The sequence below is a fragment of the Macrotis lagotis genome, chromosome 3 (assembly GCF_037893015.1).
Source record: "Macrotis lagotis isolate mMagLag1 chromosome 3, bilby.v1.9.chrom.fasta, whole genome shotgun sequence".
Classification (NCBI taxonomy): Eukaryota; Metazoa; Chordata; class Mammalia; order Peramelemorphia; family Peramelidae; genus Macrotis; species Macrotis lagotis.
The window spans coordinates 257,248,647-257,276,182 of NC_133660.1; the positions used below are offsets into that span (position 1 = coordinate 257,248,647).

Below are 27,536 nucleotides of genomic sequence, written 5' to 3' on the forward strand. Positions count from 1 at the left end.
CCCCAGCTCCCCGCTGCCCGCTCCCTGGGCCCAGGTGCCCGCTCGCCCCGGCGCCGCGCCATGCTGCGGCTGCTGCTCCTGCTCAGCGCCCTGCCGCCGCCGGGGGCCGGGGCCCCCCCTCCGCGCCCCGCGAGCCCCCGGGAGCGCCCCCCGGCCGGAGACGAAGGTAATCAGCGCGGGGGGCGGGGGGCGGGGGGCGGGGCCGGGCCTCGGACCCCTCGTTCTGCCAAACGTTAAAAAGCCCCGTTGGAGCTGAGCCCGCGGGGGGGGCAGCGCGGCGCTCCGAGCCCCGTGACGTCACTGGCGAGAACTTGACTTTCAGAGCAGCGGCGCCCTGGGCCGAGCTCCGCCCACCCTGCGGAGCCGGGGGGGCGGGGGGCCGGGGGGCCGGGGGGCCGGGGGGCGAGACCAGGAGAGGTGGGGTCCCCGACTCCGGGCTCAGCGGCCCGGCGACCACAAGGGGAGACACTCGGGGAGACACCGAGATCCGGAGGCAGCGTGCATGGAGGGGCACAGCCCGCCGGGCAGAGCGCGCCGGGCAGAGCGCGCGGAGGTGCCAGCCAAGGGCTCGGCGTCAGGGAAAGCTGCCAACTGTTGCATGGGAAAGGAGTAGGTCTGGGTTCTAGGTAGGAGCCATCTTCCTAAAGTAGCAAAAAGGGTGCACGTCAGCATTGACAAGGTGCCCCTTATGCTCCAGGGTCCCCACTTCTCAGCGTGGGGAATGAGGGTGAGACGGGTTGCGTGACTTTCCCTAGTCACCACTCATCAGCGCACGGAGGAAGACTCAAACTCGAGTTTTCTAGGCTCAGTTCATCTTTCTAAGAAGCCAGGCTGCTTCTGGATGGGTCAGTGTTTGATATACAATCTTTGTGCCCCCTTTTATTATGTGTATTTCAACGCTTGTTTGTAAATAATTTATGATTAAGATAATTATCATGATAAAGAATGATTTTTTACAATTTTTTAAACTTGGAAAAAAAGTAAGTCAGGAAACATACATGGGAAAAACATCTTGGGGGTGTTAAGGAAGGCCCTCAAGAGGATCCCGGGATCATATTCTAAGACTGGAAGTCTCAGAGGCCATTTAGCCTAATCCTCTCATTTTATAGAGGCTTCTGGTATAATGAGTACACACAGGCACATATTCATACATATATCACTTCATCATTCTAGCCCTCAACTTCCTCTTTTAGAAGATTCAAGCTTAAGGCAAAATCTCTAAGAAATCCTTCCATGTCTGAAATGATGTGGTGACTCTGGTAAAGGCAGAGAAGAAAACTAGGTTAAGTGACATAAATTCTAGGTCACTAGAAGCATCTGATACTTATACCTCTGATGGGTGCCCTGAACCAAGACAGACCTTAGGCAGAATTGAGAAGCAGATAAAGTTTGACTGAATCTCCCACCTAATCCTGTTCCCCTTTGGGTGGTGCCTAGGCTCTGGTCCTATCTCGTCCTTCTTCCCCCATCCACCCATCAAAATGTGTTCTTAACTAGCCATCAGTTGGAAAGAATCCACTGAATGAATCCAATGTAACTTTTTAATGACTGATAAGACAGTGCCAGAGAGAGTAAGCTCCAGCAGGAAGGCCTTCCGCCCAAACTGGAACGGTGACAAGGGGAGGCATGGAGGTGGGATTCTGTCTTTTATCTGGGACCCAGTCTACCTAGATTCTGAGAGGCATACTATCAGAGGATGTATTCTTTTGGTTACAACAACACATGAATTGTCTACAGAAATGGAGGACTTAGCAGGCTTCTTAGGACAGTGGAAAGAACACTAGCAATAAAGTCAAAGGACTTTGTTCTTCTCTTTCTCTGACAATAACAGATATGATCTAGTCAAGTCATTGAACTTGCATTTCCTCAGTTATAAAATGAGATTGGGCTGGATGGCTTCTAGAGATCCAGTGAAATTGTGGCTTCTTTAAAGAAGTGGTTTAAAGAGTGGTTCAATATATATTGCCCTTTCCAGGGCTTTGTCCATTTTAATTGAGGAAGATCTCTAATCTCTCAAGAATTTCATTTCAGGTATGAGAATGGGAAGTCCTGAAACTTATATAGATCATAGAATATGGGCAATCTCCTCTGCATAAAACCAACTAACCCACCTCTAACCAGTGTAGTAAAACACCTCCTCATAAGTTTACGAGCAAACTCCCCATCCCAAAGGAGGGATGGATCCCCAGAGGTGTGATATGCATCTTTGAATGGAGATATTGCAAAGGGAAATGCAACCTAGGAAAGGGAAGCCTCAGTTGGGCTGGGGGAAGACAGACGATATGATCCTGGAGGAGTGGAGTTGTTAAACAGTCTATCAGCATCTGCTCTGTGCCAAATATTGGGAAGAATTGAATGGAGCTAGAAGGGAAGAAATGGAAAATCCAAAATTATTCATTTGAAGTGTAGGATGTAGGGACAGAGTTGGACTATATAATAACTTGGGGTATTATAAATATAAGCTGAATAAGGAAGAGATTCTGGTTTGGGGGATCAAAGGTCTGGTGCTGGTGCCATGCTATTAATAATAGCTGCTAGTTAAATGACGTTGGTAACTGGTAAAGTGGTTAGAGAACCTGAGTTCAAATTTAGCCTCAGACACTGACTAGCTGTGTGACCCTGTACAAGTCACTTACCCTCTGCTTTAATCCACTGGGGAAGGAAATTCTAGTATCTTTTTTGCCATGAAAACCCCATGGACAGATAGATATGGTCCTCAGGATCACGGGGAGTTGGACATAATTGAACAATAGTTATATAGCATTTTACATACATTAAACCCTGGGAAGGAGGCATTGTTCCTTTTTTTACAATTGAGGGAAATGAGATAACAGGAGATTAAATGACTTGTCCAGGATTACACTGCTAATAAAAGTTCTGGATCTGAACTCAGGTCTTCCTGACTCCAGCTTCTTCACTAACAACTGTAAAACCTTGCTACCTCTAAACCAAAGAGATTAAAAAAAAAAAAACTTAGGAGGAGGTAGAAGCATAACTAATTGAGTTGATCAAGGAGATTGCCTTCAAATTAGCTGTTTCAATCGAAGCTTAAAATTCATGAACTGGAGGTTGAACAAGAAATGACTATTCCTTTAGAGCTTCCCCAAGAGGGCTAAAAAAAAGTAACAATAATTGATTTTATATATCCCTCTAAAATTTAAAATTGCTTTACATTCAGTATCTCATTGGAATGTTATGAGGCAAGTGCTACAGGTATTGTCATCTTACTCCTCGTTTACACATCAGAACACTTAGACTCCAAAAGTGACTCTGCCCAAAGTAGAATTTGAACCCATTTCCTAGAACAGAAGGCAAGAAACCAAATACTGTTTTGGCCTGAACCACTTCTCATTCCACATTTTTGTCTAGGAAAAGTTAGCAAGAAGATAAAGCATTTTAGCATTCAATTTTCTGAATATTCTTGATGGATAGGCTGTTTGTCTAGTCCTTTTCACTCACAGGTTTCCTAATATGGAACAAAACACTTGGCTTTGTCTACCCAATGATTAAAAAAACTAGTTGGAAAAAAATCAATAAATTCTCCAGTTATTTTGTCTTTGTCCACTGGTTCCTGTCATCCTCTGAAATATGATTTTGTATGTTTCTCAGGAAGTAAGGTATCAGGGGCGGCTAGGTGGCGCACTGGATAGAGCACCGGCCCTGGAGTCAGGAGGACCTGAGTTCAAATCCTGCCTCAGACACTTAATAATTACCTAGCTGTGTGTCCTTGGGTAAGCCACTTAAACCCATTGCCTTGCAAAAACCTAAAAAAAAAGAATGAAAGGAAGTAAGGTATTATTATGGATAGAGTACTATGGGTGGATCACTTTACATCTATGAGCCTCAGTTTCCTTATCTGTAAAATGGGCACCTAGTACTTCCCTCAGGGCTGCTATAGAGTTCAAATGAGATATTAAAATGTGAAGGTTTTTTACCAACCTCCAAGCTTTCTAGAAATGACAGCTGTCATTCTCTGTCCTATGAGGCCCAATGTGATTGACTGTATATCTGTCATCTTCTTGATCAGCCTCCCCAGTAAATTAGAAGAAGCTTCTGACTAGAAAATTGGCCACAGGTCAAAAAAGCCATTTCCTTCAGGGTAGCAGCGTTGTGGTGGGCCCCAGCAGGGGGAGTGCTTGCACTGACAAAATCCTGGCTCCTCACTGTCACTTATTAACAGCCTCATCTGGTACTTCTGCCAGTGTCTGTAAATATACATCTACATGTATGTATATGCATACATAGATGAGCATATGCTTGGTGTGATGCACAGGACTCTAGTCTAAGCCAAAAACCCGATAATAGATGAGAAAATGTACCTCACTCACTCCCTTGTTTGCAGAGGCAGGGGACTTGAGTTTATTACTTGTATCATTAGTTGGTATGTTGGTTGGTTCTGTTGAACTAAGTTTCCTCTTTATTTTTTGTTCTTTTGATCTTGTTCATTCATAATTTTCTGGATAATGAGGAATATATTTAGAGATAAAGGTTATGTGAAAACAAAAAAGCTCAATAAAAATAGTAAAAGAAAAGAAAGGGGGCAGCTAGGTGGTGCAGTGGTTAGAGCCTCAGCCCTGGAGTCAGGAGGACCTGAATTCAAATAGGACCTCAGATATTTAATAATTACCTAGCTGTGTGACCTTGGCTAAGTCACTTATCCTCATTGCCTTGCAAAAACAAAAGAGAAAAGAAAGAGTATTGAGTCTTAAGCAGTATTGAGTCAGAACAATTAAGTTCTAGTACTTTGCCCCTGGTCAGCTCGCTTAACAACTCTATTTCTCAGTTTTCTCATCATTAAAAATGGGAATAGTTTTACCTACTTTATCTACCTCATGGGAAGACTGTAAGAAACGGGAAAGGATCTCTGCTCTGGAAATTCCAGCTGCATAGTCCTAGGGAATGATCTTATATACATCGAGGTTTTCCTGTTACAAAACTACTAAGTAAACTATTAAAACTTAAAGCTTCTGGGGCAGCTAGTGGCACAGTGTATAGAGCACCAGCCCTGGAGTCAGGAGGGCCTGAGTTCAAATTGGGCCTCAGACACTTAATAATTGCCTAGCTGTGTGACCTTGAGCAAGTCACTTAATCCCATTGCCCCTTAAAACAAAAATTTAAAAAAGAAAAAGAAAAAAAACTTAAAGCTTCATTACAACTATTGGAAAACTGTTAGAAACAGAATCCAGATCTCAGCTCATATCCTAGCCCTTTCTCCACAATATCATCTTCCTTCCCTGCTTTCTGTAAAGAAATCATTTATGAAAAACGTAAATACAACTATTACTGGCCCATGCATCATAGTGTCAGTCACCATTGCAGGGAAGATTCATGGAGAAATTGATTAATAAAAATACTTTGGAAAGATCATTCCCTTTTGGGGTAGAAGGAGGGATTAGAATTTTCTGTAAGAATTATTGAAGTTTTGAATTGGAAGAGATATTAAAGACCTTCATATCTGACCCTCTCATATTTACAAATAAGGAAATTAAGACCCAAGGAGATTGTGAGTTTCACAAGATCATATAGTTAACTAATGGAAGATCACAGATCTCTTGACTCTGATTTTAATGATCTTTTATCATGCCACAGTCTAACTTGGTTCTCAATCAAGAACAAATCAGGGAAAGGCCTTGCCTGTTGCCTTCAGACCCCCTTGAGTTTGTTTTATTTCATTAAATAAGCATCTAAAAACATAGTTTACATCTTCAAAACAATTTTTTGTGTCATACTAATGACAAGGGTTGTTCAGGTAACATTTACCAATTGACTCTCCAAAGAAAAAAAAAGAAAATGTGGACAATGTATTTCTAAGTTTATCTGCATTATTTATATTTACTCCATCTTTTTTAAAATAGACAATTAAAAAACAGATCATCTTGATTTATAGCATTTCGTAATTTCTGAGGTGTAAATGTCCACAATGAAAATTTAACAATGGGTTTTCCTTCATTGAACTGGCCCCAGCATACTCCACCTAGCAAAGTTGGTGTGTATTTGGGGGCAGGGTAGGGACCACTATGTATAATCTACCTTCAGATACAAGGAATGCCCTTCTGATTATTAGTATTTTGCTTTTTTGGCAGAAAATACTTTTACTACAGCAATTCCTTTTTGTCAGAAGTTAAATATCATTTAGCTACAATAGAAATGTTTTCTCCACTGTGAAACAAGGGCCACGATAGTTCTGTGCCCATGGACAAGTAAGTCACTGAACTGCTCTGAGTAGATAATAACTGGATAGTTATTTGGGGAGTTATTTTGAGACTTTGTTTTGGGGGAGGGATTTATTCTACAATTGATTTTAAATGGTCATCATTTAAAACCTTTGATTGTTTCATTAGTCTTTACATCAAAAGAAGAAGCCAGCGTCTTCATACATAGACGCCTCCTCTACAACAGATTTGACTTGGAACTCTTCACACCTGGAGATCTAGAAAGAGAGTGTCATGAGGAACTTTGCAACTATGAGGAAGCTAGAGAGATCTTTGGGGATGAAGACAAAACGGTAACTTAGTTATTTCACAAATTGATTGGAAGCATTAAGTGGTATTCAAGAGGAACTTTCTCTTTTGTTTGGACATTGTACTTATAAAATGCTTTTTAAAATTATCTTTTAAAAATTTTAAACTGAAATACAAAGTAAAAAAAACTTGTGTCAAAATGTCTGCATTTCCATCTTAATCTTTTAAGCTATTGGGTCTGCCCTAATTATCAAAGTATTGGCTCATCTCTTTAGAATTAACATTTCTTTCACTTTAGGACAATTATGAAATCAAAGGTTGAAAAAATATTTCAGAAGATAACTTGGTCTAGTTGAAGCACCTGGTGTCAAAGTGTTTAGAGCACCTGGGCCTGGTATCAGGAAGACTTGAGTCAAAGCTAGCTCAGATACTTAGAAGCCGAGTGACTTGGGGCAGGTCATTTAACTTCCGCCTGCCTCAGGCTCATCTACCCTAAGGTGGGAATAATACATCCCAGGGTTATTGTGAGGATCAGATTTTTTGTAAAGCACTTATCACAGTGCCTATCACATAGTAGATACTATATAGGGGCTCCTTCCCTTTCCCTATTCCCCTGAATGGGGCACATCTGTACTTTAGCCACATGTCTACTTGTGATACTAGTTTGAAAGATTTCCTAGGAGTATGTGGACATTCCCTTATGCCTCTAATTACCTTTATCATAAATTTAATTCCCCATTATTTCTTGCCTAACCTCTATCCTGTTTGAAAATGAACAACCAATGAGGGCTCTCCCTGTTGTAACAGTTTCTGTACTTGACAAGTGTTTTTTTTAAAACCCATAAATTTCTAATTTGAAGATCAATCACATTTCCTTTAATAATTTTGCCTGTGTGTTCTGTTTTTCTCATGAATTAGTTAAAAGTCTCTCTAAATATTCTTGTACAAATATGGACCCCCTAGCTCTCTGTCCTTCCATAATTGTACTTAACCATCATCTCTTAGTATTTATAGCCTTTTTGGTGTCACAAAGGTTATTCTGTCTTTTCTAATTTTCTAATTTTATCACAATTAGTCCTTTATTCCAAAAAATAATGACCTCAAAAATGCCTTCAAATTATACCTTTCTTGATTAACTGTGAGGACCTGATGATTTTGATCCAATTGCAAACCCACCTAGAATAAATTCGCCTAGACTAAGATAGTCCTTCTTTTATGGGTCACCCCATGAATTAGGTGGATTAGGATAATGCATAACCTCTCCTCCAGCCATGAGGAATTTATTTCTTCCCTGCTCAAGTCTCTCCCAACACCAATACATACCTTTAAAAGCTATTCAAATGGTTTCCCCCCTAAAATTCAGGTGTAACTGTATCACTCTCAGTAAATTCCAGTGGTTCCTTATTGCCTTTAAGATTAGTTATGAACTCTTTGTCTTTTAGAGCATTTTAACTTTGTCCCAACCTTCCTTTCCACCTTTATTATATATTAATTACTTCCATTCTCTCCTACTGGTCCATTATCCATCTCTGTATCTTTGCTCAGAGTCTTCCCCTTTCTGAAACAGACTGTCTTCACCTTCTCTTAGAAACGCTTTCTTCAAAAGCTCAACTCAAGCCCCAATCTCTCCTTGAGGGCTTTATCATTCCCCCCCCAGTTACTTTCTATTTACTTTGGATTTGTCCTTCACAAAAAAGGACATGACACCTTCCACCAAAGGATATAAGCTCCTTGAGGACAGGGTCTGTTTCTTGTTGGTTTTTGTATCCCCAGCACCTAGCATATGGTAGATGCTTAACAAATGATTTTTAATTCATTACATTGGTCATCAGGAATGCTTACTTATCCAAATTAGAGCCAGGGGTGAATGAGATAGGCAGCTCCCACCTGGCAGTCGTGCTCCATAACAAGGGCCAAACAGTAGCCCTTGTAGCATGTACTCTGAAGCCCTCAGTTTACACCATATCTTTCTTCTTGGTTAGTGAGGATCTAGGCAGCACTAAATAAAATCATTAGTAAATACGTACTTCACTAAACTTTGACTTACTTCTTTACAGATGGCATTTTGGCAAGATTATTCAGTGCGAGGACCAAGCACAAGATCAGGTAAGTCAAGCACTAGTTAAATAACATTAGTCAGTTTTCTGACTAATGGTTCATACATTCAGTTTGCTTGTGGTTCCGAACTTTACCAATTAAGTACTCACGATAGCTGAGACAAATGGAGATAAAAACTCCAGTACCCAGGTATTGAAAATCGAGTTTGGTGAGGTAGTATGGGAGTGAGATAACAGACTTCTAGCTGGCACCATGTTTCTACATGACTCTTGAAGACTACAGAAGAGAAATAGGCAAAGTCTAGACTTGTATTACAACAAGTCAAATACTCTCTGCCAGAGTCAAGTGGCTAAATATTTAAAAAAATTTTTTAACTACTGCATGCCAGCAAATTGGATAAAGTAAGATTATTAGACTGAGTTGAGAGCCTTTCAGAGAGGGTGATCCTCTTTCTTATCTTGGCTGATTATCTTCAGCTGCTGTTCCTGGCAGGTTTTCTTTCAGTTTCCCCCTAGGTAAGGCCTCAGATGCCTGTGGACTCTGTTAGAGTAGACCCACCCTCCTCCAAAGGGATGGTCACATGTACCTAAGTTCTTGGTACCAAATGAAACTGAGCAGGGAAGATGTTGTTTCTATGACTTTCTTCCTCTTTAGGTCACATATTATTAAGATGCAAGTTGCAGAATGGTTATCAATCTGCATGGGAAGAGAAAGTTTCCTCACCATTGCAACAGCTCAAGGCAGCTAGGTGGTGCAGTGGATAGAGCACCGGCCCTAGAGTCAGGAGTCCCTGAGTTCAAATCCAGTCTCAGACACTTAATAATTACCTAGATGTGTGGCCTAATTAAAAAAGGATATGTAATTGATAACCTGGGCTCTGGAGATGCTATTTTAAAATAATTTAAATACTATTCTAGTAGTCTTGATATGGATAGATTGATTTACCTTCAACAGATTTTAATAATAATAATAATAAATAATAGCATTTTTATAGAACTTTGAGTTTTGCAAAACACTTTACAAATATTATCTTATTTGATCCTCACAACAAATCCAGCCCCAGACACTTACTAGCTATGTGACCTTGGCCAAGACACTTAACTCTGTTTGCCTCTGTTTTCTTATCTATAAAATGAACTGGAGAAGGAAATGTGAACCACTCCAGGATCTTTGCAAGAAAGCCCCAAATGGAGTCAAAAAGAGTTGGACAAGACTGAACTACAACTCTGGGAAGTGGGTGGTATTCTCCCTAATTTTAGAGATAAGGAAATTGAGGCAGCAGTTGTTAATTGATTTTCTCAAGGTTACACAGTTAGGAAATATCCCCCAAGGCAGGATTTCAACTTCAGTCTCTCTGACTCTATCCACTATACCACCTAGCTGTCTACCTTCAGAAAGACCCAAGTTGAGGGGCAGCCAGGTAGCATAGTGGATAGAGTACCAGCCCTGGAGTCAGGAGTACCTGAGTTCAAATCTGGCCTCAGACACTTAATAATTACCTAGCTGTGAGACCTTGGGCAAGTCACTTAACCCCATTGCCTTGCAAAAAAAAATACACAAGTTCAAATCCCACCCCAGACAGTTAACAAGCTATGTGACCCTGAGCAAGTCACTTTGCCTCTGTGTCAGTTTCTTCATCTGTAAAAATGGGGTTGGTAATAATAGCACCCAACTTAAGGGTTGTTTTGAAGATCAAATGAAAATATTTATGTAAGCATCTGCTACATGCAAGATATTGTGTTTGGTTCTCTCATTTTTAATATTATGATTTTAAACTTTTTATTTTCTGAATTACATTTATTATTATTTATATTATACATTGCACAATAATATAATATATTACATAATATAATATTATATTGTTATTGTTCTTTTTAATAATAATTTTCAAACAGCGTGCAAGGCCTATGCCTAGATTCAGGAGAAATGAAAGATTCTAGATGTGCTCTGCAGTTGCTCTAGGAATATTGAAAAGAAGTGATTGAATGATGTCCTTTAAGATGGTGAGAGAGAAAATTAATGTTATAGGACTTCTGAGTGGATTAATTGCAGCTGCATTACATAATAATATATTGCTACATTATTATTTTTAATAATAATTTTTAAACAGAATGCAGGCCATGCTTAGATTCAGGTGAAATTCAGGATTCTTGATCTGCTCTGCAGTTGAGCTAGTAATATTGACAAGAGGTGATTGAATAATTTCCTTTAAGATGGTGAGAGAGAGAAGATTGATGTTATGGGACTTCTGACTGGATTAATTGCAGCTGGAGTGTTCTTGGTTATCACTGGATTACTTGGTTACTATCTCTGCATCACCAAATGCACAAGAAGAAGACAGCCATGGTATGTGGAACTGAGATTTGTTCTCAATAGACTCTGACACCCGCCCTGTGTATTGTTAGCTCCAGGCCACTTGACCATTTCTCCAGGGGCTCAGGATGTGAGACCAGCAGATCACAGTAACTATATTAATACAGCATCTGATATTTCTATCATGCATTACAATTTGCAGATGGAAGAGGAATTCATAATAATAATAATGATAAATCAAATTGTTTTTTTAAGGCTCATAGTCAGCATGTAAAAAAATTAATGTCTGGTGAATTAGCTCGGATGATAGAGCAAGTCTAGATGTGATCCAAAGCAAAAAAGATTTCCTTTCTTTGATAACAAGGTACTGTGTATATGTATTAACTCACCCTGGGAAGTAGGTGTTCTCATCATTATCCCCATTTTAGAGATGAAGCTGAATGAGATTCAATAACTTTCTCAGGGACTAGTAATAGTAACCTGAAGCAGGATTTGAACACAGTTCTTTGTGACTCCAAATTCAACCTTCTATTCCCTGTGTCACTCAGCTTCCTACAGATTTGTCCCTCTTGGCCCCAGCAGACAGTTCCATTCCAATGAATGGAAGACACAAACAGGCAGATTCATATTTGATTATCAGGAAAAATGGCTTGTTGGAACTGTCCAAAAGTAGAATGGATCACCTTGGAAGGGACCGAGTTCGCCCTTCATTGGAGGTTTTTCACCCTTATTGTATATTTTGTAGTGGAAATTCCTTTTCAGATATTGATTGGACTAGATTTACAAACTTGAAACAACATCTTTTTTTTATGAAGCACCTGCTGAATTTATGGATTGATGCTAGGCAGTAGGAATAAATTCAAAGATGAAAAACCACCCAGTTCTTGCTTCCAATCAGAGAAATGAAATTTTGTGTCCTATTAACAACTGATTCAGACCCACCCTCATCCAAATTAATTCACCAGCTATTCATTCAATTTAGTGACTACTGTGTACTGATGCAGCTGAGACACGAAGACAAAAAAGAAATGGACTCTGCCCTCAGGAAGCTTACATTCTTAGAGAGGAAGTGATTGCAATTAAAAAAGACACAACTCAGTAAAGAGAATTCTAGAGAAGGAATTAACTCACAGTCCAGGGGACAGTAAGAGAGACTTTGGATCTGGGGGTGGTTGTTGGGGGGGGGGGTGTCATCAAAAGCTGAGCCTTGAAGGAAGCAAGGCTGCTATTAAGAGAGTAAGGTAGAAAAGGGGAATTCATTCTAGGCATATGGGGACAGCCTTTGCAATGGCTTAGAGAGGAAAGTGGAAGTTCAAGGTCAGGGGATATATGAGTAGACTTGTTTGGTTAGAACATAAAGTTTGAGGATAGAATGCAATGAAATAAATATGAAAAATCAATCAACATTTATTAAGCCCCTATGATGTGCTAGTCACTGTGCTAAGTGCTGAGGGTACAAAAAAGGAGGAAAAGAAGGTCTCAGACCTTAAGGAGCTTAGAATCTAATGGAAAGATATATTGGAATCCAGGAATATTGGAATTAATTTTAAAAGTCAGGCTGAGACATTTGTGTTTTATACTAGAAATGATCAAAAGCCAATGAAGATAGAAATCATATTGTATATGAAATGAACCTTTTATTATATAATGCTTCTTGTATGGTACAATGTAGAAGTTTCAAGCATGCAGCCTCCTAAATATAGAACCAGAACCAGATGAAAATTAATTGGGAAATATTCTAAAATAAATATATAATGTAGACCACATCACTTTTTAAAACCAAGTCCATATGTGGCATGCTAGAATTCTTACGTACAGGTTAGTGACTCCTATTTCTATTTGTGTTTGGCAACACTGGTGATGTGAACTCAAAGCTCTCAGAGTCACAAAGACATGAGTTCAAATTTCATCTATGCCACATTCTGGCTATGTGACCCTGGACAAGTTATTTAACCTCATCTTTGTGCCAGATGACTTCTCAGACTATTAAGTTACTGGAAAAAAAGGGCTTAAACTTCATTAGTAGAGAGAATCCTTGGGAACTTCCCTACACTGAAGAAATTGCAGTTCTAATTAAAAATAATAGTAATTGCTCATTACAAAGTGACATAGCATTCAATATGTAGTATTTATTGCTATCTTCAAAGTCACAGCACATCATAAAATTAGATCGTCACTATTAGAGGGCAATAGAAATCCAATGATGAATGCCCACTTCAGGATTCCTGAAGACAATAATTACTCTACCATTACAATTTCTCAAGTAGCATACTATTGGAAGAACAAATGTACTCATTTTCATTCTAGTTATTATAGGTTTATGGAATGACAAAGGATAAGGAGATATCTGACCTTAGTCAAAAGGCAGCTAAAGGCATTATGGGAAATTCATGTTTATCAACACCAGCTCACACCTGCAAACTGCTATGAATTGACTAAACAGAGATGACCCCACCTTTTAGAATAGCTTGGAGTCATTTGAGCTTAATTCATTTTATTTTCAGTTCTAGTATGGGAGTGGGAATATGAATGTAAAAAAATAAATTTGGAGGGGTGAGAAGCAGAGCACAAAAACACAGATATCTAACAAACAAGTCACTGAATGAATTGGGACCCAGAAAAGCAAGACCCCAGAGGATGAGAGCTCAGCATTTGATATGTCACTGAGGGAAGTTAGCAACTTTTTCTCACTTGTCTTCCATCTCCCCACCCCAAACTATTGCCCTCTCATCATATGGATTTTACTTTCTTTCCTCAGTAGTACTCATTAACTTTTCAACAAAACAAATATTTTTCCAATGAAGCAGACATGATTCTTTGTCATTGTTCCCTCTCTTTTAACAGAAGGGTATTTTGTAGCATATATTCAAAATTACTTAGAGTAAAATACCAGGGCCCTGAAATTGCTAATCAATCCAGCCATTATCATCCATCCACTTTATACTAAAAGTGTCTATAAATGGGTGAATATAGAAATATGAAGAGCATCTTTGATTTCTTCAAGGTAGGGAATGGCCCCCTACTTGACAGAAATCCACAGCAGTCACCAAGATGAAACAGGACAAGGGACTTTATTAGCTGGGGCTATACAGCTAGCATAAGAGGAAACTAGCATCATGCCTGCAGATAGTAGGTGCTTAATAAATCTTTGGTTGATTGAATCCAGACCTTCCCAGTCTAGAGGCAGCTAGATGGGGCAATGGGTAGAGGGTTGACCCTGGAGCTAGGAAAGATGCTTGAGGCACTGCGAGCTTCTGTGATTTGGCCAGGATGTCAAAGTCAGTATTTGGGAGAGGAGGAAACTAGCTATTCTCTTGGCTTCACAGTCAGCTTCCTAACTACTAAATTGTGTTACTTGCCTACTACATGGAATAAGAACAAAACAATAGCAAAACAAAACCTTGGAGTTTAAATCCTGCCTTGGATACTTACTCTGTGATCCTGGGCAAGTCACTTAGCCTCCATCTGCCTTGCTTGCTCATCTGTTAAATGGGGATCATTAATTATAACCCCTTCTTCCCAGTTTTTCTGAGAGTATGTGAGATAATATTTGTGAGTATATAAATGCCAGCTGTTATTATTTTTCCAAGGTAGCTAATCTATTGGATCAAACTACTATTTTGAGTAACTAAATGGGCCACATAAAATTTGATCTCTACTTAAGGAAGACATTACTATAACTGCTGATCTGAGAAATTTCTGATTTGCTATGGAAAGAGACCTAGATTGGGAGTCAGAGTTCCAGCCCTGCCTGCTATCTGCTTTTCTTTGTGACCTTGGAAAATCAACTAACAACTCCATAATCCATTTCCTTATTGTAAATAAACAAACAAAAAAAAAAGTAGGTTAGACTAGTTGGATTCTATATCAGAATCAGATCTATATCAGAAGCACATAAGAGAATAAGATGTAATGAAAAATGTCCTGCACTAAGTTAGGAGACTGGAGTTCCTTCTGAAATGCTTCCCCAAATCAACTCTTTGATTTTAGGCAATTCACTTCTTGGACCCCAGCTTTCTCATCCATAAAATGAATGGGTTAGACTAGATGACCCGCTGCTATTCCTCTTAGCATGTTCCTTTTATCTCTTATAAAAATGAGTTATAGAATGTTTTAAGAGTTTTAAACCACTTTCCTCACAAAAGCCGTGTTAGAAAAAAATGCAGCCGTCAATAACTCTTTTGAGTCTCAGTATTCTTATCTGTAAAATGGATATAACTGACTTATCTATGTAGTAGCTTTTGTAGGTGTATGAGCAGTACTCTAATTCAGGTTAGATTCTTTTTTTTTTTTTTTGACAAGGCAGTGAGGTTACAACTTCCCAGCTAGGTAATTATGAAGTGTCTGAGGCTGGATTTGAACTCAGGTCCTCCTGACTCCAGGGCCAGTGCTCTGGATAGAGCCACCTAGCTGCCTCCTAGATTCTTTTCATTACCATTTATATACTTTATAACTTTTACTGATGGTTTCTCAGATAGAAAAGAGTTCTAAGTTTTTTGTTGTTGTTGGTTTGTTCTTATTCCGTGTAGTAGGTAAGTTAACACAATTTAGTAGCTAGAAAGGTGACTTTGAAGCCAAGAATCCCTAGGTTCCTCCCCTCCCAAAAACTGATTTTGTGACCCTAGGCAAATCACATAAGCTTGCAGTGCCTCAAGCACCTCTCTAAGACTGTAAGGTGCAGAAAGGATGCTCACCTATGCTGATAAAAGGAGTTAGTGTTAGTCTTCTCAAGTGAACACCTAATGAAATCACAGTTCCAGTCCCTATTCTTCTATAGTAAGCATCAGCCAAATGCTTCTTATCTGGTAATGTTGAGTTAATAGAGATTGTAGGAACAGAGTCTTAGGGACAGTGACTATCTACTAAGCATATAACACAAAATAAATGTTTGATAAAGGTTTGTTGAATTGAGTCAACTTATGGTTACTTGGTAAATACAAAAAAAGGCCAAGTTTTACCCTAAAGTATAATACTAATGATATTCTACAGTAAGTAAAGTTTATCTTTTCTTTTTATCAAGGAAAGTATTTCCCTTCTTTTTCTCAAATCTCTTTTACCACTTAACAGATCTGTATCCTTCTGATATCATAGAAGGGATTGCTAAGGGAATTCTCTTATAAAAGGCATGAGTTTGTGGTTTTTTTGTACTTAAAGATTTTATTTATTTTGAGTTTTACAATTTTTCCCCTAATCTTACTTCCCTCCCCCACCCCCCACAGAAGGCAATTTGACAGTCTCTGCATTGTTTCCATGGTATATACATTGATCCAAATTGAATGTGATGAGAGAGAAATCATATCCTTAAGGAAGAAACATAAAGTATAAGAGATAGCAAGATCTGGGGCAGCTAGGTGGTGCAGTGGATAGTGCACCAGCCCTGGACTCAAGAAGCTGAGCTCAAATCCGGCCTCAGACACTTAATAATTACCTAGCTGTGTGGCCTTGGGCAAGTCACTTAACCCTATTTGCCTTGCAAAAAAAACTGAAAATAAGAGAGAGATATCAAAATCAGACAATAAGATAGCAGTCTTTTTCCTAAATTAAAGTTAATAGTCCTTGGTGTCTGTTCATACTCCACAGTTTTCTCTGGATACAGATGGTATTCTCCATTTCAGACAGACCCAATTGTCTCTGTTGCACTGATGCAATGAGCAAGTCCATCAAGGTTAATCATCACCCCCATGTTGCTGTTAGGGTGTACAGTGTTTTTTCTGGTTCTGTTCATCTCACTCAGCATCAGTTCATGCAGATCCTTCCAGGCCTCCCTAAATTTCCATCCTTTCTGGTTTCTAATAGAATAATAGTGTTCCATGACATACATATATCCCAGTTTGCTAAGCCATTCACCAATTGAAGGATATTTACTTGATTTCCAATTCTTTAAGGCATGAGTTTTTAAAAATCAAATTAATTTCATCTGCTGGGAATAGCCTAAGTAACTTTCCTATTCCACTAGACTTACTAAAACTTTTTTTAAAATTAATAATATAGAGATGTCTTTTTAAAAATGGCCTGAAGTGTTCATGGACTCCAGGTGAAGCTTATTAATAATAGGTAAAGAATTCAAATTATTCCTATTTTACCAAATAGAGGAAAAATGAAGAAGAGAAAAAGTCAACAGCTTCCCTTCTTAATTTTTTTTGTTTTTGCAAGGCAATGGGGTTAAGTAACTTGCCCAAGGTCACACAGTTAAGTAATTAAGTGTCTGAGGTCAGATTTGAACTCAGGTCCTCCTGACTCCAGGTCCAGTGCTCTATCCACTGTACCATCTAGCTGCAACCCCTTCTTTATTTTTCAATCTCTTCCTCAAAAACATTGTAATCCATTATTTCCTTAAATTTTAGGTCGCAGAATAGGAAGATATGATAATTCACATAGATCCATTCCAAATTAATACAGAATTCATAAAGTATCTGGAGAGCTATATACCAAAGTGTCCAAAATACTTGTAGAGATATAATTATAAAATATGCCTTATCTGAATGAAGATTGGAGCATATTTTTTAAATTTTATTTTTCTTGGTTTTTATTCTTTTGTCTGTTTTCTTCACAATATGATTAATATGGAAATATTAGATGGCACATGTATGTATGTATGCCTTATTTCAAATTGCTTGACTTCTCATTGAGGGAGGAGAGGAAGGGAGAAAAATGTTAGAACTCAAAAATTCTAAAAACAAATTTAAAAATTGTTTTTACATGTAATTGAAAAAAATGAAATATTTGAAACAAAACAAATCCAAAACAAAATATTCAAAAAAAGAAAACAACACAAATGTCTCGAGGAATATTCTGTGAATTTCTACAACATAATAAAAAGAGTTCATGTAAAGTAAAAGCCAGCAGAATCCTGACCAACAAATAAGTTTCTTTCTACCCATCCATGCCCCCAAATCTGCAGATCTTCTATAGTTTTCTTCAGACTATGAAATTTCCATTAGCCCCTATGTGCTAGCTGTTCTACCTCAACTACTAATGCCACTTTCTTCTGCTATATATTGTCCATCCTACCCGATAAAGCCTCAAGACCAACTTAAGGCATCCTGAGGATGATAGAATGAAAGTTTCTGTAGGGCAGAGAACTTTTGTTTGGAGTTTTTGTACCCTTTGAACCCCAGCCCAGAGCTTTGCTAGGAGTGGAGCCTGATAAATGTGTATTGAATTTAATTGAATGGTATGGATATACTGGAAATGTGAGATATGGGAGATACAATGGAGAAATAAACAGTTCATCTTTTTAAGAATCTCTTTATGCCGTCCTCTCCTTTAAAAAAAATGATATTCTTCTGGTTTTAGTCTTCAAAGTAACTACAATTGTTTTATGCTAGAAACTGGGGGTGGGGGGAATGGTCCCTGTCTTCATGTAACTTTCTATCTAGCAAGAGGAACATGAAACATGTCCTACTCTATGTTTTTCCTTCCTTACTCTTATAATAAGGAAATATTTTTATATTCTTTCTAAAAGCCATATCTTCACATATAGTTGTTTCCAACAGAGTCAGATGGTCTAATTTTGCTGTCATTCACACTTACATCTGTTACTTTTTTCTTCATTTTATACCTTCCATTTTCTCTCCTTTTTTATCTTTCCCTTTTTCCCTCTTTCTTTCCTCACTTTTTTTCTGAAATTTTTCTGAAATTTCTGAAATTTCCTTTTGCCCCCCATAAAGACTATGAGGGTAAATGTAGTAAAGTTGTCATGGGTATCTTTATTCTCTGAAGATTATAGGATGCATCTAATTAAATGTTTCACCTATTTTGAGCTTTTGCAGTGTTAAAGAAACTAGATATTTCATTATGGGGGGGAACTAAGGTGTGGTGGAAGGAGCACAGAACTTGTACTTGGCAAACCATGAGGCTAGTACCAACTCTGTGCCAGTCTTATGACCACTGGCAAGTCCCTAAATCTTTCTAAACCCCTGGGTCTTTATCTCTCATCTATAGATCTCAGGTTAAGAACTGACTCCCACCCCCAATCTAGAGGTATCTACACTGATGAAACCATGATTATTTTGTGTTATTAAAGTGGTTGTGTGTGCTAATGGGGAGAAAGCCAGGGGAAAGACAGGCAGCCTTCCCTCCTTCTTGGTAACACATGTATTTCAGTCGTGGCCTTCAGGAAACAATGCCTCACTTTGTTATCTAATTCAGAGGAGCAACTCGACTGGCAGAACTTCTGACCCAAGGAGGAGGGGGCCGGCCCTATGCCAGGTCTTTGAGAAGCCCTAGTAGGAGCTGGCCAGACTATTACATTTCTTAAATTAAACCTGAATTTGCCCTGCAAGGGACAGCCCTGACTACACCCCTGTCCTGGGGAGGCCTCGGTGTCATTGCACCAGGCAGATCCTGCCCAGGTCTAACAGTGTGCAGTGGTGGCCCGTGAGCTCCTATCACCATAGCTGGAGTGGCAGCCTCCCAACAGGATCTGGGTTTTTGTGGGGCTTCCCAGGGTTGGGGAGATTTCTACAGCTTGAGGCTAGAGCCTGAGATTCCCCAGCTGTCTCTCAGTGGTTTGTTGTGAATGGGTATTAGCCAATACAAATTTTGAGTCCTAACTCCTTCCTGGGTCCCCAGTTAAACTATTCATTCTTTCATTACAATCCTGTTTGTGTAGAATGCTGGGGAAAGATTAAGGGCAGAGGATTACTGCAAGATAAAGTATGCCCTGACTTTGAAATCTAAATGTATGCAAAGTTTAAGAATTTAAAAAAAAACAGAGAGAATAATTGGCAGGAAAGTTTGGGGAAAACTCTGGTATTCAATGCTTACTTTTTTTTTTGAAAGTTGAAATCAGAACATTATTACATCATCTTGGCAATAAATACATGTTAGATAAATGGATGATATAAGATCATTTCATTTCTTGGTTGTATTGGGGGGGGTGCCTAATGTGAGGTTCTTTATTACAAGCTGGGATAACTATGAATTCATTTAAATAAAGCCATAATAGTGTTTCTAGAAAATAATATTTAGAATGTATTTTTCCCCTTCTACTCACAATGGATGTGTGATGTTATACAGAACACTGGAGCCATTCACTGACTTTCTGAGATAATTGCTCTCTTGTTCTCCCAATGAAAAGGCAGATTGCTTTAAGATGACTTGTAATTAAAGCACAACCTGGAATGTGTTGATGATAAGGACTTGTCATTTGCTTGATCCTGCAGCTTAAGGCAATCTGGTTGTTTGCCTTATCTGACATACCTGAGCCTTATGGGCAAACCCAGGGCTTGTCCCCCTCCCGACCAGAGAGCCCTTCACCCCCAATGGAGCAGGGAATGAGCATTTATCATGGACAGTCCAGATCTCTGACAGAAGAGGAAGTATGTTCTAAGCCTTCTAAACACACTTGTACTAGCCTCCCCAGCAGTCCGTGATCAGTTATTCCAGAGAGGATTAGCCAGTTTATGAATTAGCCAAGCCTTTGGCTCTCTTCTCAGTCTGACTGTCTCTGTCTCAGTCTCTCTCTGCCCCCCCCCCCCCGCCCCGCGCTCCCTTTCTTTTTCCTTTCTCTCTTCTTTCCCCCTTTCTCCTTCCTTTTTTCCCCCTGCTCCCAGCCCATCTCTGCCCCCCCCTTTAACAACAGTATTCATCAAGAATAGCTGACATTACATAATGGTTTACATGGTTTACAATATTTAAATTGTTTTCCTCACAGTATCCTAGAGGGTAAATCTTATACAAGTTTTAGTATCTCCATTTTATAGGTAGGAAAAAAATAGGGTCCACTGAAGTCAGTGATTTTTCCAGGAAGTGGTCAAACAGGGTCTGGGACCTCAGCCATTTCCTCTAGTGTCCACTGTTACTTCCTTCCATAATGTCCCCTACCTCTTAACCTTCAAAAGTAAGAGAAATCATTAAATGGAATTTATTTATTTATTAGTAATTAGAAAGGAGGCTTAAGAGGGAGTTCATTCAATAAATCATTCATGATAAATTATAAAATATAAATTATAATGTGTTTAAAATGGAAATGTCATCCATAATTGTAATAATGGCTGATGATAGTTCAAAACACCAGACCATTTTTCAGACCAACTATTCAATCATTATTAATTGAGTACCCAATACATTTCAAGTGGTTGAACCTTCGGCTAGATAAATATCTATAAATAAAGATCTCACAGTTTAAACAAAACTAACACATGAAACATTACAAAGTCAAGTGTAAAATTGTAGGGTGGTGAAGTCATCTTTGACTACTTCAGGCCTTGTTTTTCTCTCTACTTTTTTTTTAAATTAAATTTCCTTATAATTTAAATTAATTTGAAATTAAATCTCCTTATGTGGCCTGGGCAAATCATTAAGCTGCACTGGCAGAGGAAGGTTTTCCATTGGGTATACCCTATGCTAGGCAGCTAGGTGGTAGAGCACTTATCTGGAATCAGAAAGACTCATTTTCATGAGTTCAAATCAGATACTCAATAGCTGTGTGAACCTGGACGAAGTCACTTAGTGCTGTTTACCTCAATTTCTTCATCTGTAAAATGAGCAGAAGAAATTAGCACTCCAGTATCTTTGCCAAGAAAATGCCAAATGGGGTCACAGAGTCAGATATAATTGAAAATGACTAAACAATAAGTGCCCTAGACTAATGAAATCATAATTCCAGACCAAAAGTAGAGTGACACAAATTATGAGTTCTGTAGGAGTTGAAAAGAAGAAAGGAATGTGGAGGAAAAACAATCTTTTTTTCATTGAAAAAATAAGATATAATTCAGAAAAGAAAAGGAGGAAAATTGTGAACTGAAATCATCAAAGAAGACCTCAGAAAGAATAGACAAGCCAGGCTTGAATAGGCAGGATTTGATTTTGGAGGAGTAGTTTGTAATTACTAGTAAATCAAAGATCTGTTCTTCACTGAAAGTGAAGGGACTGACCTGTAGTAGAAAGGTCTTCCATTTTAGGGAGAAGGAAATAACTAGGTAGGACAACTGAGACCAGATTATAGAAGGCCTTGAAGACTAAGACAGTGGAGCTGGACAAAAAGATTTTGTGTAGGGAATGACATACTACAAAGCCATGTAAAAGAAATTAGTCCAAGAGCAAAAGTTTGAAAGAAGTCAGAGGCAGAGTTAATTGCTCCAAGGATCTGAGTAGTAAACCTTTCACCAAGCCAAGATTGGGAGTCACTGCATAATGACAATAGTTGTAGAGGGACTGAATAAAGGGAAAGATCAGTAGACAAGATCAAATTATAGCTAAAGCAGAAAGAGACCTTAGAGCTCATCTCATCAGAGCATCAGCATTTATAGCTGAAATCCAACCTTATTTTATAGATGAGGCAACTGTAACCCAGAGAAACTAAGTGACTTGCCCAAAAATCTCAACACTATAAAATAATTGTTATAACTATTCTATACTATTATAGTTAATTATCATGAATAATTATAATATTGTTGATATAACTAATCATATTACAACTAATTATGAGTCATTACACATATTATAGTCATTATGATAAATATTCTAATTATAATAAAAACAAAATAACTAGGATTTATATAGTGCTATAAGGTTTATAAAGCACTTGACAAATATTTTCTCATTTTAACCTCATAATATCCTAGAAGGTACTGTTATCCTATTTATAGGTGAGGAAACTGAGGCATGCAGAGGCTGAGGGATTTGTCCAGGCTCTTGCTAATAGTTGTCTGGGCAGGATTAGAATTCAGGGCATTCCCATCTCCAAATCTCTTTGGCATGAGAGGCAGCTAGGTGGCTAGGTAGACCACTGATTTGGGAGGACCTGCAAACAAAACTGGCCTTGGACATTAGCAGTTGTGTGACTCTGGTCAAGCTATTTCAGCCTCTTTGCCTCAGTTTCCTCATCAGTAAAATGAGCTGGAGGAAAAAGAATGGCAAACTACTCTAGTATTTTTACCAAGAAAACCCCAAATGGGGTCATGAAGAATTGGACATTCCTGAATGCCTAAACAATAAACAGATTGCTATTAGAGGACACCCCCAATCTATGCCTTCATGGAAGTGGGCAGTTCACAGTTTTTACATGTTTTCAGACTTTTTCAATGTATCAATCGATTGTACTGATTTTTTTCTCTTTAAAAATTACTTTTTGATTTATGAAATGGCTCTGGGAAGGAGAAGGATACTGGGGATAGCTATGGTAATATAATAAAACAGAAGACATCAATAAAAACTTATTTTAAAAAAAAACATACTCTTTGACCTGTAAATATCACCAACAAAGTTTATTATTAGCATGAAAATTAAATGGGTACTTTTGATTTGTCTCTGTTTAGTTCCTCAGCTGTCTACATAAGAACAGGACGACATCATCCAACTATTATCTTTAGAAGACCAGAAGAATCTGCCTTAACCCCATCACCTCTTCCCATAGAGGACTCAGGACTGCCTTCTTATGAACAAGCTGTGGCATTAACTGGAAAATATGAAGTTCCTCCTCCTCCATATCCTGGACCTGCAAGAGGGTTTAAGGTGTTTAAAAAGTCTATGTCACTACCTTCTCACTAAACCCATTATCAGTGCAGGAGATGTATGTTTATTCAAAGAAGACATCATGACTTGGTTCTTTGGTAGTTTAAAGGTCTGACTGGATCCCTTCTGTAAAGGTACATATGACTGTCATGATGATTGCTTATTTGTTCCAGATATCTCTGACATCAGAAAAATGAGTAAATTGGCTTCATGTTTTGCACAGTTAGGAGGCAGCACTCATTTAAATTTAGGAGAGTCCAATTCATCAGCCAGTAGATGGCTGGCCTAGATCTTAGGCAAAGATCACTAATTATAGGGTTCTGATGGAAGAGCATCATACCCATCAACACACACAAAGGGTTCTAAACTGGTTGTGTTGAGAACTGAACTAATGTAATCCAAGAATTTCTTTTGCTCTGAGTCATCTTGAGTCAAGATAATATTTTGTCCCATTTATTTAATTCTCCATCAAAGGAGATCTTGTAAAAAGTTTTTAAAGCCCATGACCTTTGAAATATAAAAAGAATCCTGATGATTATGCTATATGAAATAGCATGATGTTCCTTCTAGGTATTTGTACTGAGATTATATCAGCTAGATGTTAGTGGGGAGAAGGGGAAAACACCATTTTTCTTCTGAGCAAATGGCTTCTGCTGTTAGGCCAGGAAGGTGGGGGAGTAACCCAAGTTGCTAAAGTAACTGCCTACTATAGTTCAAGTTATTGACGATCACCAAAAAATTAATTCAGAATCTCTAGGTTCTCTATGAATCTGCCTGTCCCATGAGGAAGTAAAGGATTCTGTCTTCATGACTAAATGTTTGGTTCATATGGGATGAGATTAGGATTTTTTTAGCTCATAATTAATAATTTAATCCAGAAGAGATTATTTATGCTCCTATTAGTTACATTATGGTTAAAGACATGTCCGATTTTCTCACCTGTGACCCTTTGCATCTGTCTGCTGTATTTGCGCAGGGATTAAGGTATACTTAAAATGATCATTCAACCCAGATTCCCTACAATCTCTCTTCTAGTCATTTTTTTCTTTAAATATTTAAAGAAACTGGAACACTACATATGTGTGTGTGTGTATACATCATATATATAGATGTATGGATGTACATATTTTCCCCCTGTGGGGTGAGATCAAGCAATAGCATATCTCTGAGATCAGAAATAGAAGATTCAATTCCTTAAATATTTATCAGTTATTACCTTTTTTTGTCTTATATGATAATTTACAGACTTTTTTTTAATTTGGGGAGGCTACAGTCCATATCAATTTGATAGGGCATGCTAAACCAAATTGATACTATTGGTTTAATATTCTTGGATATTAAGATCTTATTCAACATAGATAAAAATAAAATCTTTACCATTCTAAACTTTACAAAACTTTTTCACAGTTCCTTGCATTGTAAAGCCCACTTGTCAGGAACCTCTTTATAAACTCACAGGATGTCAGAGGTAGAAGTCTCACATCCTTATTGTACAGAGGAGGAAACAGAGTTCCATAAAGGGGAAATTGTTTGCCTAATATCACCTAGCTCAAAAATGGCAGAACCAGGAACTTCCCATTTGAGAAAAGTAGTCCTTTCTTTTAACTACCTATTAATACCTACCAAAAAAACACAATAAATACTTATATATTACTTTTCCATAACACTTTTTCTTGCATTAGTAGAAAGACTTTTTGTAAAATTTATTTTTTCCCACAACCTGTTTTCTGCCTTTAACAGTGGATAAGCTAAAGCTCTCCCAGGGAGTTCATGGTAGTCTGGAAATAGAAGCATTTCTTCAAGCCCCCACTTTTACTCACAAGATCATACATTACTTAATAAAATGTTAGTGAAAATTTGTCCTCATTTGAAATTAATGACCAAAAGATGCCTTTCCCCAAAATGTCAGCAGTTTTTCTTCTGAAATTTTTGTGAGTCCTACCCCTCATCCATAAGCTCTAAGTCCAAATTAGCTTCAGAGCCTCTGACTCCCTCTCTGCTGTATACAGTTGGCGCTTATCATTTATCATAGAACTTTAATATGATTCATCCTCAGAGGAACTGTGAAATCCATGATGTTTGTAGAGTATCTCTACAGTTCGTGATAAGAGGGAAAATGGCTATATTAAATGCAACATTTCAATAATAACTTATTATAATTTTTTAATTTGTACCCTATTGCTTATTTTTATTCCTTTTTTGTTGTTGGTTAGTATTAACTTGGAGATCTCCATTGTTTCAAAATGCTATCTCCTAGAGCTCCACTGAGCACAAGATTTCACAAATAATTGGAGCAGGACTGGGGTTTTTCATTTTAAATTAGAGGCTGAATGGAATGAAGGCCTTCTGTCAGTCTGATTTGAAAGAGGCTGATAAATCACAGAAGCATAAAAACTTCAGGGTGATGATTCTGCCTGGTCAACAAAGTCCAGGAGATAAGTGATTCACTTTCAGAAACCGGTTCTTTCTAGCTGTCTATAAATTTCTATTAGAGAGTATAAGAAATTTAAGCTTATTAGAAAAGTTTAAATAAATATCTGTTGTATCATCATTTGCTATTGTGTTCTAAACTACCACTGTTTATGGGCATGGGAGTTGGGAGGAACTGTCCCTTACTTAGGGTTCCTTCAACCTGTCTTGTCTTTGGAATTTGCAATGTCTTCCCCTCCAATAAATTATGAGTGTATATATTTTTTATGTATATAGGAAATTTAATTATGGTTCTTGGTGCCACACCAATAGAACTAAAAACAGTAACTCCTTGACTTGTTTCCAAGAACTTGTTTCCAGAATTCCATTGCAGTTTATTCTTGAATGTTTGATTTGGGCATTAATTTCTAGGATAAGAATGGAAGAAAAACTCACTTCCAGGATTGTTTTTATATCTTCATTGAATGTGAACTCATTTGTTTTACCATTAAATGGATATGAAACAATTTAGAAATATGTGTTTATGTGTATATATATTTATAGATATAGAACTATGTATACATATGACTTGTACAGTTTATTTTCTGAGGGGTATTTGTCATTTCTATGGATAAAAAATCTTAATGATATTTGGCTGTTAGGTGGTTTGGTCCAGGTGCTGCTGGATGATTGGGCCAAAGCTCATCTCTTATGGACACTTAAGTCAAATAATATTTTAAGTGCCTGCCACGTACAAATCCTTGGATTAAGCACTTCTATTGCATGATGGAACTCCCATTTTAACAGGAAGTAACTAAACAGTCATACCATGAAGCAATAGTGATAAAGACTGGACCTGTGATTTCATTCATGAGAGAAATCTCAACATGAGAAAAAACAGTTAACAATAGATTTACAAAAATGGTTAACAGTGGGGGTGGGGGAGATAAGCTAAAAATTATAATGAATTTAAAAATTTTCAAAATGATTAATTTAAAAAATATGACCCAAAATGTTACCAATTTTATATCCAGAGAATGTGCATACTTTCTAGATAATTTAATGAGGATTGAGCAATGCCCATATTACAGGTCAATTGTGTCAATAGAAAACTGAAGACTGACCTTAGTTATTGACTCTACCTCCTCTGATCCCAAGGGAGTCAATTATTCCTCTGGCAGGATTTTGATTTTGTTTCAGTGCATCTATTATTAAAGAGAGAATCTAGGATTGGAGGGGGGGAAGACCAAGAATGGAAAAGCTTAGCCTTGGGTGAAAATTATATTCAGTTTTTAAAAGTCTGAGGTTTCTACTGAGAGGCATTTCTCAAAACCAGTCTCATGCTCTAAACACTTTGGGAGGAGAGGGGAGAAGATTCAAATAACCTGTACTTAAAACATGCAAAATGGTGACAAATCACCTACTATGCACAAAATTAACTATTAGTAAAACATTTAAGTTCTGAATTCATTTAGAATGGAAACATTTGTCATGTTTCCTATTCAGTTGCATTTTGAAAGACTGGATTTCCACATTAGTGTTACCCTGATATTGTAGATATTTTTACATTTTTTTCTTATGCAATAATGTGCTATGCTGTGTATTTCCTTCAAAAATTTCTGATGTTTTTTAAACATCTCTCTTTGGTTATGTAAGGCGGTCTGCCCAATGTGTATTGGTAGTTTTATCCACTAGAAAAATTGACTTTTTAAAAAGCATGTCTCTCTAAAGTCCTCATTGTATCATAAATCATCATTTCTTATTGTGTACATTTTTGTACCTATATAATAAACTTGATTTGCAATGGCATTTTATACTAAGTAAATATTACTTATT

The 27,536-nt window shown here is 38.0% G+C and overlaps 1 protein-coding gene across 1 annotated transcript; it reads left to right on the top strand.

Annotated features, from left to right (window-relative positions):
• PRRG4 (proline rich and Gla domain 4) lies at positions 1-27,536 on the top strand. The gene is made up of 5 exons (XM_074230434.1): positions 1-166; positions 6,342-6,505; positions 8,519-8,567; positions 10,733-10,865; positions 23,096-27,536. The coding sequence occupies exons 1-5, from the start codon at positions 61-63 to the stop codon at positions 23,325-23,327; spliced, it is 684 nt and encodes a 227-aa protein (XP_074086535.1). The 5' UTR covers positions 1-60; the 3' UTR covers positions 23,328-27,536.

What these genes read in the sequence shown, in the direction of transcription:
- PRRG4 (XM_074230434.1), top strand. Translation starts at nt 61, where the DNA reads ATGCTGCGGCTGCTGCTCCTGCTCAGCGCCCTGCCGCCGCCGGGGGCC. An exon ending in AGGACCAAGCACAAGATCAG is followed by an intron (nt 8,568 to 10,732) that starts GTAAGTCAAGCA and finishes ATTTCCTTTAAG; the next exon opens with ATGGTGAGAGAGAGAAGATT. An exon ending in ACAAGAAGAAGACAGCCATG is followed by an intron (nt 10,866 to 23,095) that starts GTATGTGGAACT and finishes GTCTCTGTTTAG; the next exon opens with TTCCTCAGCTGTCTACATAA.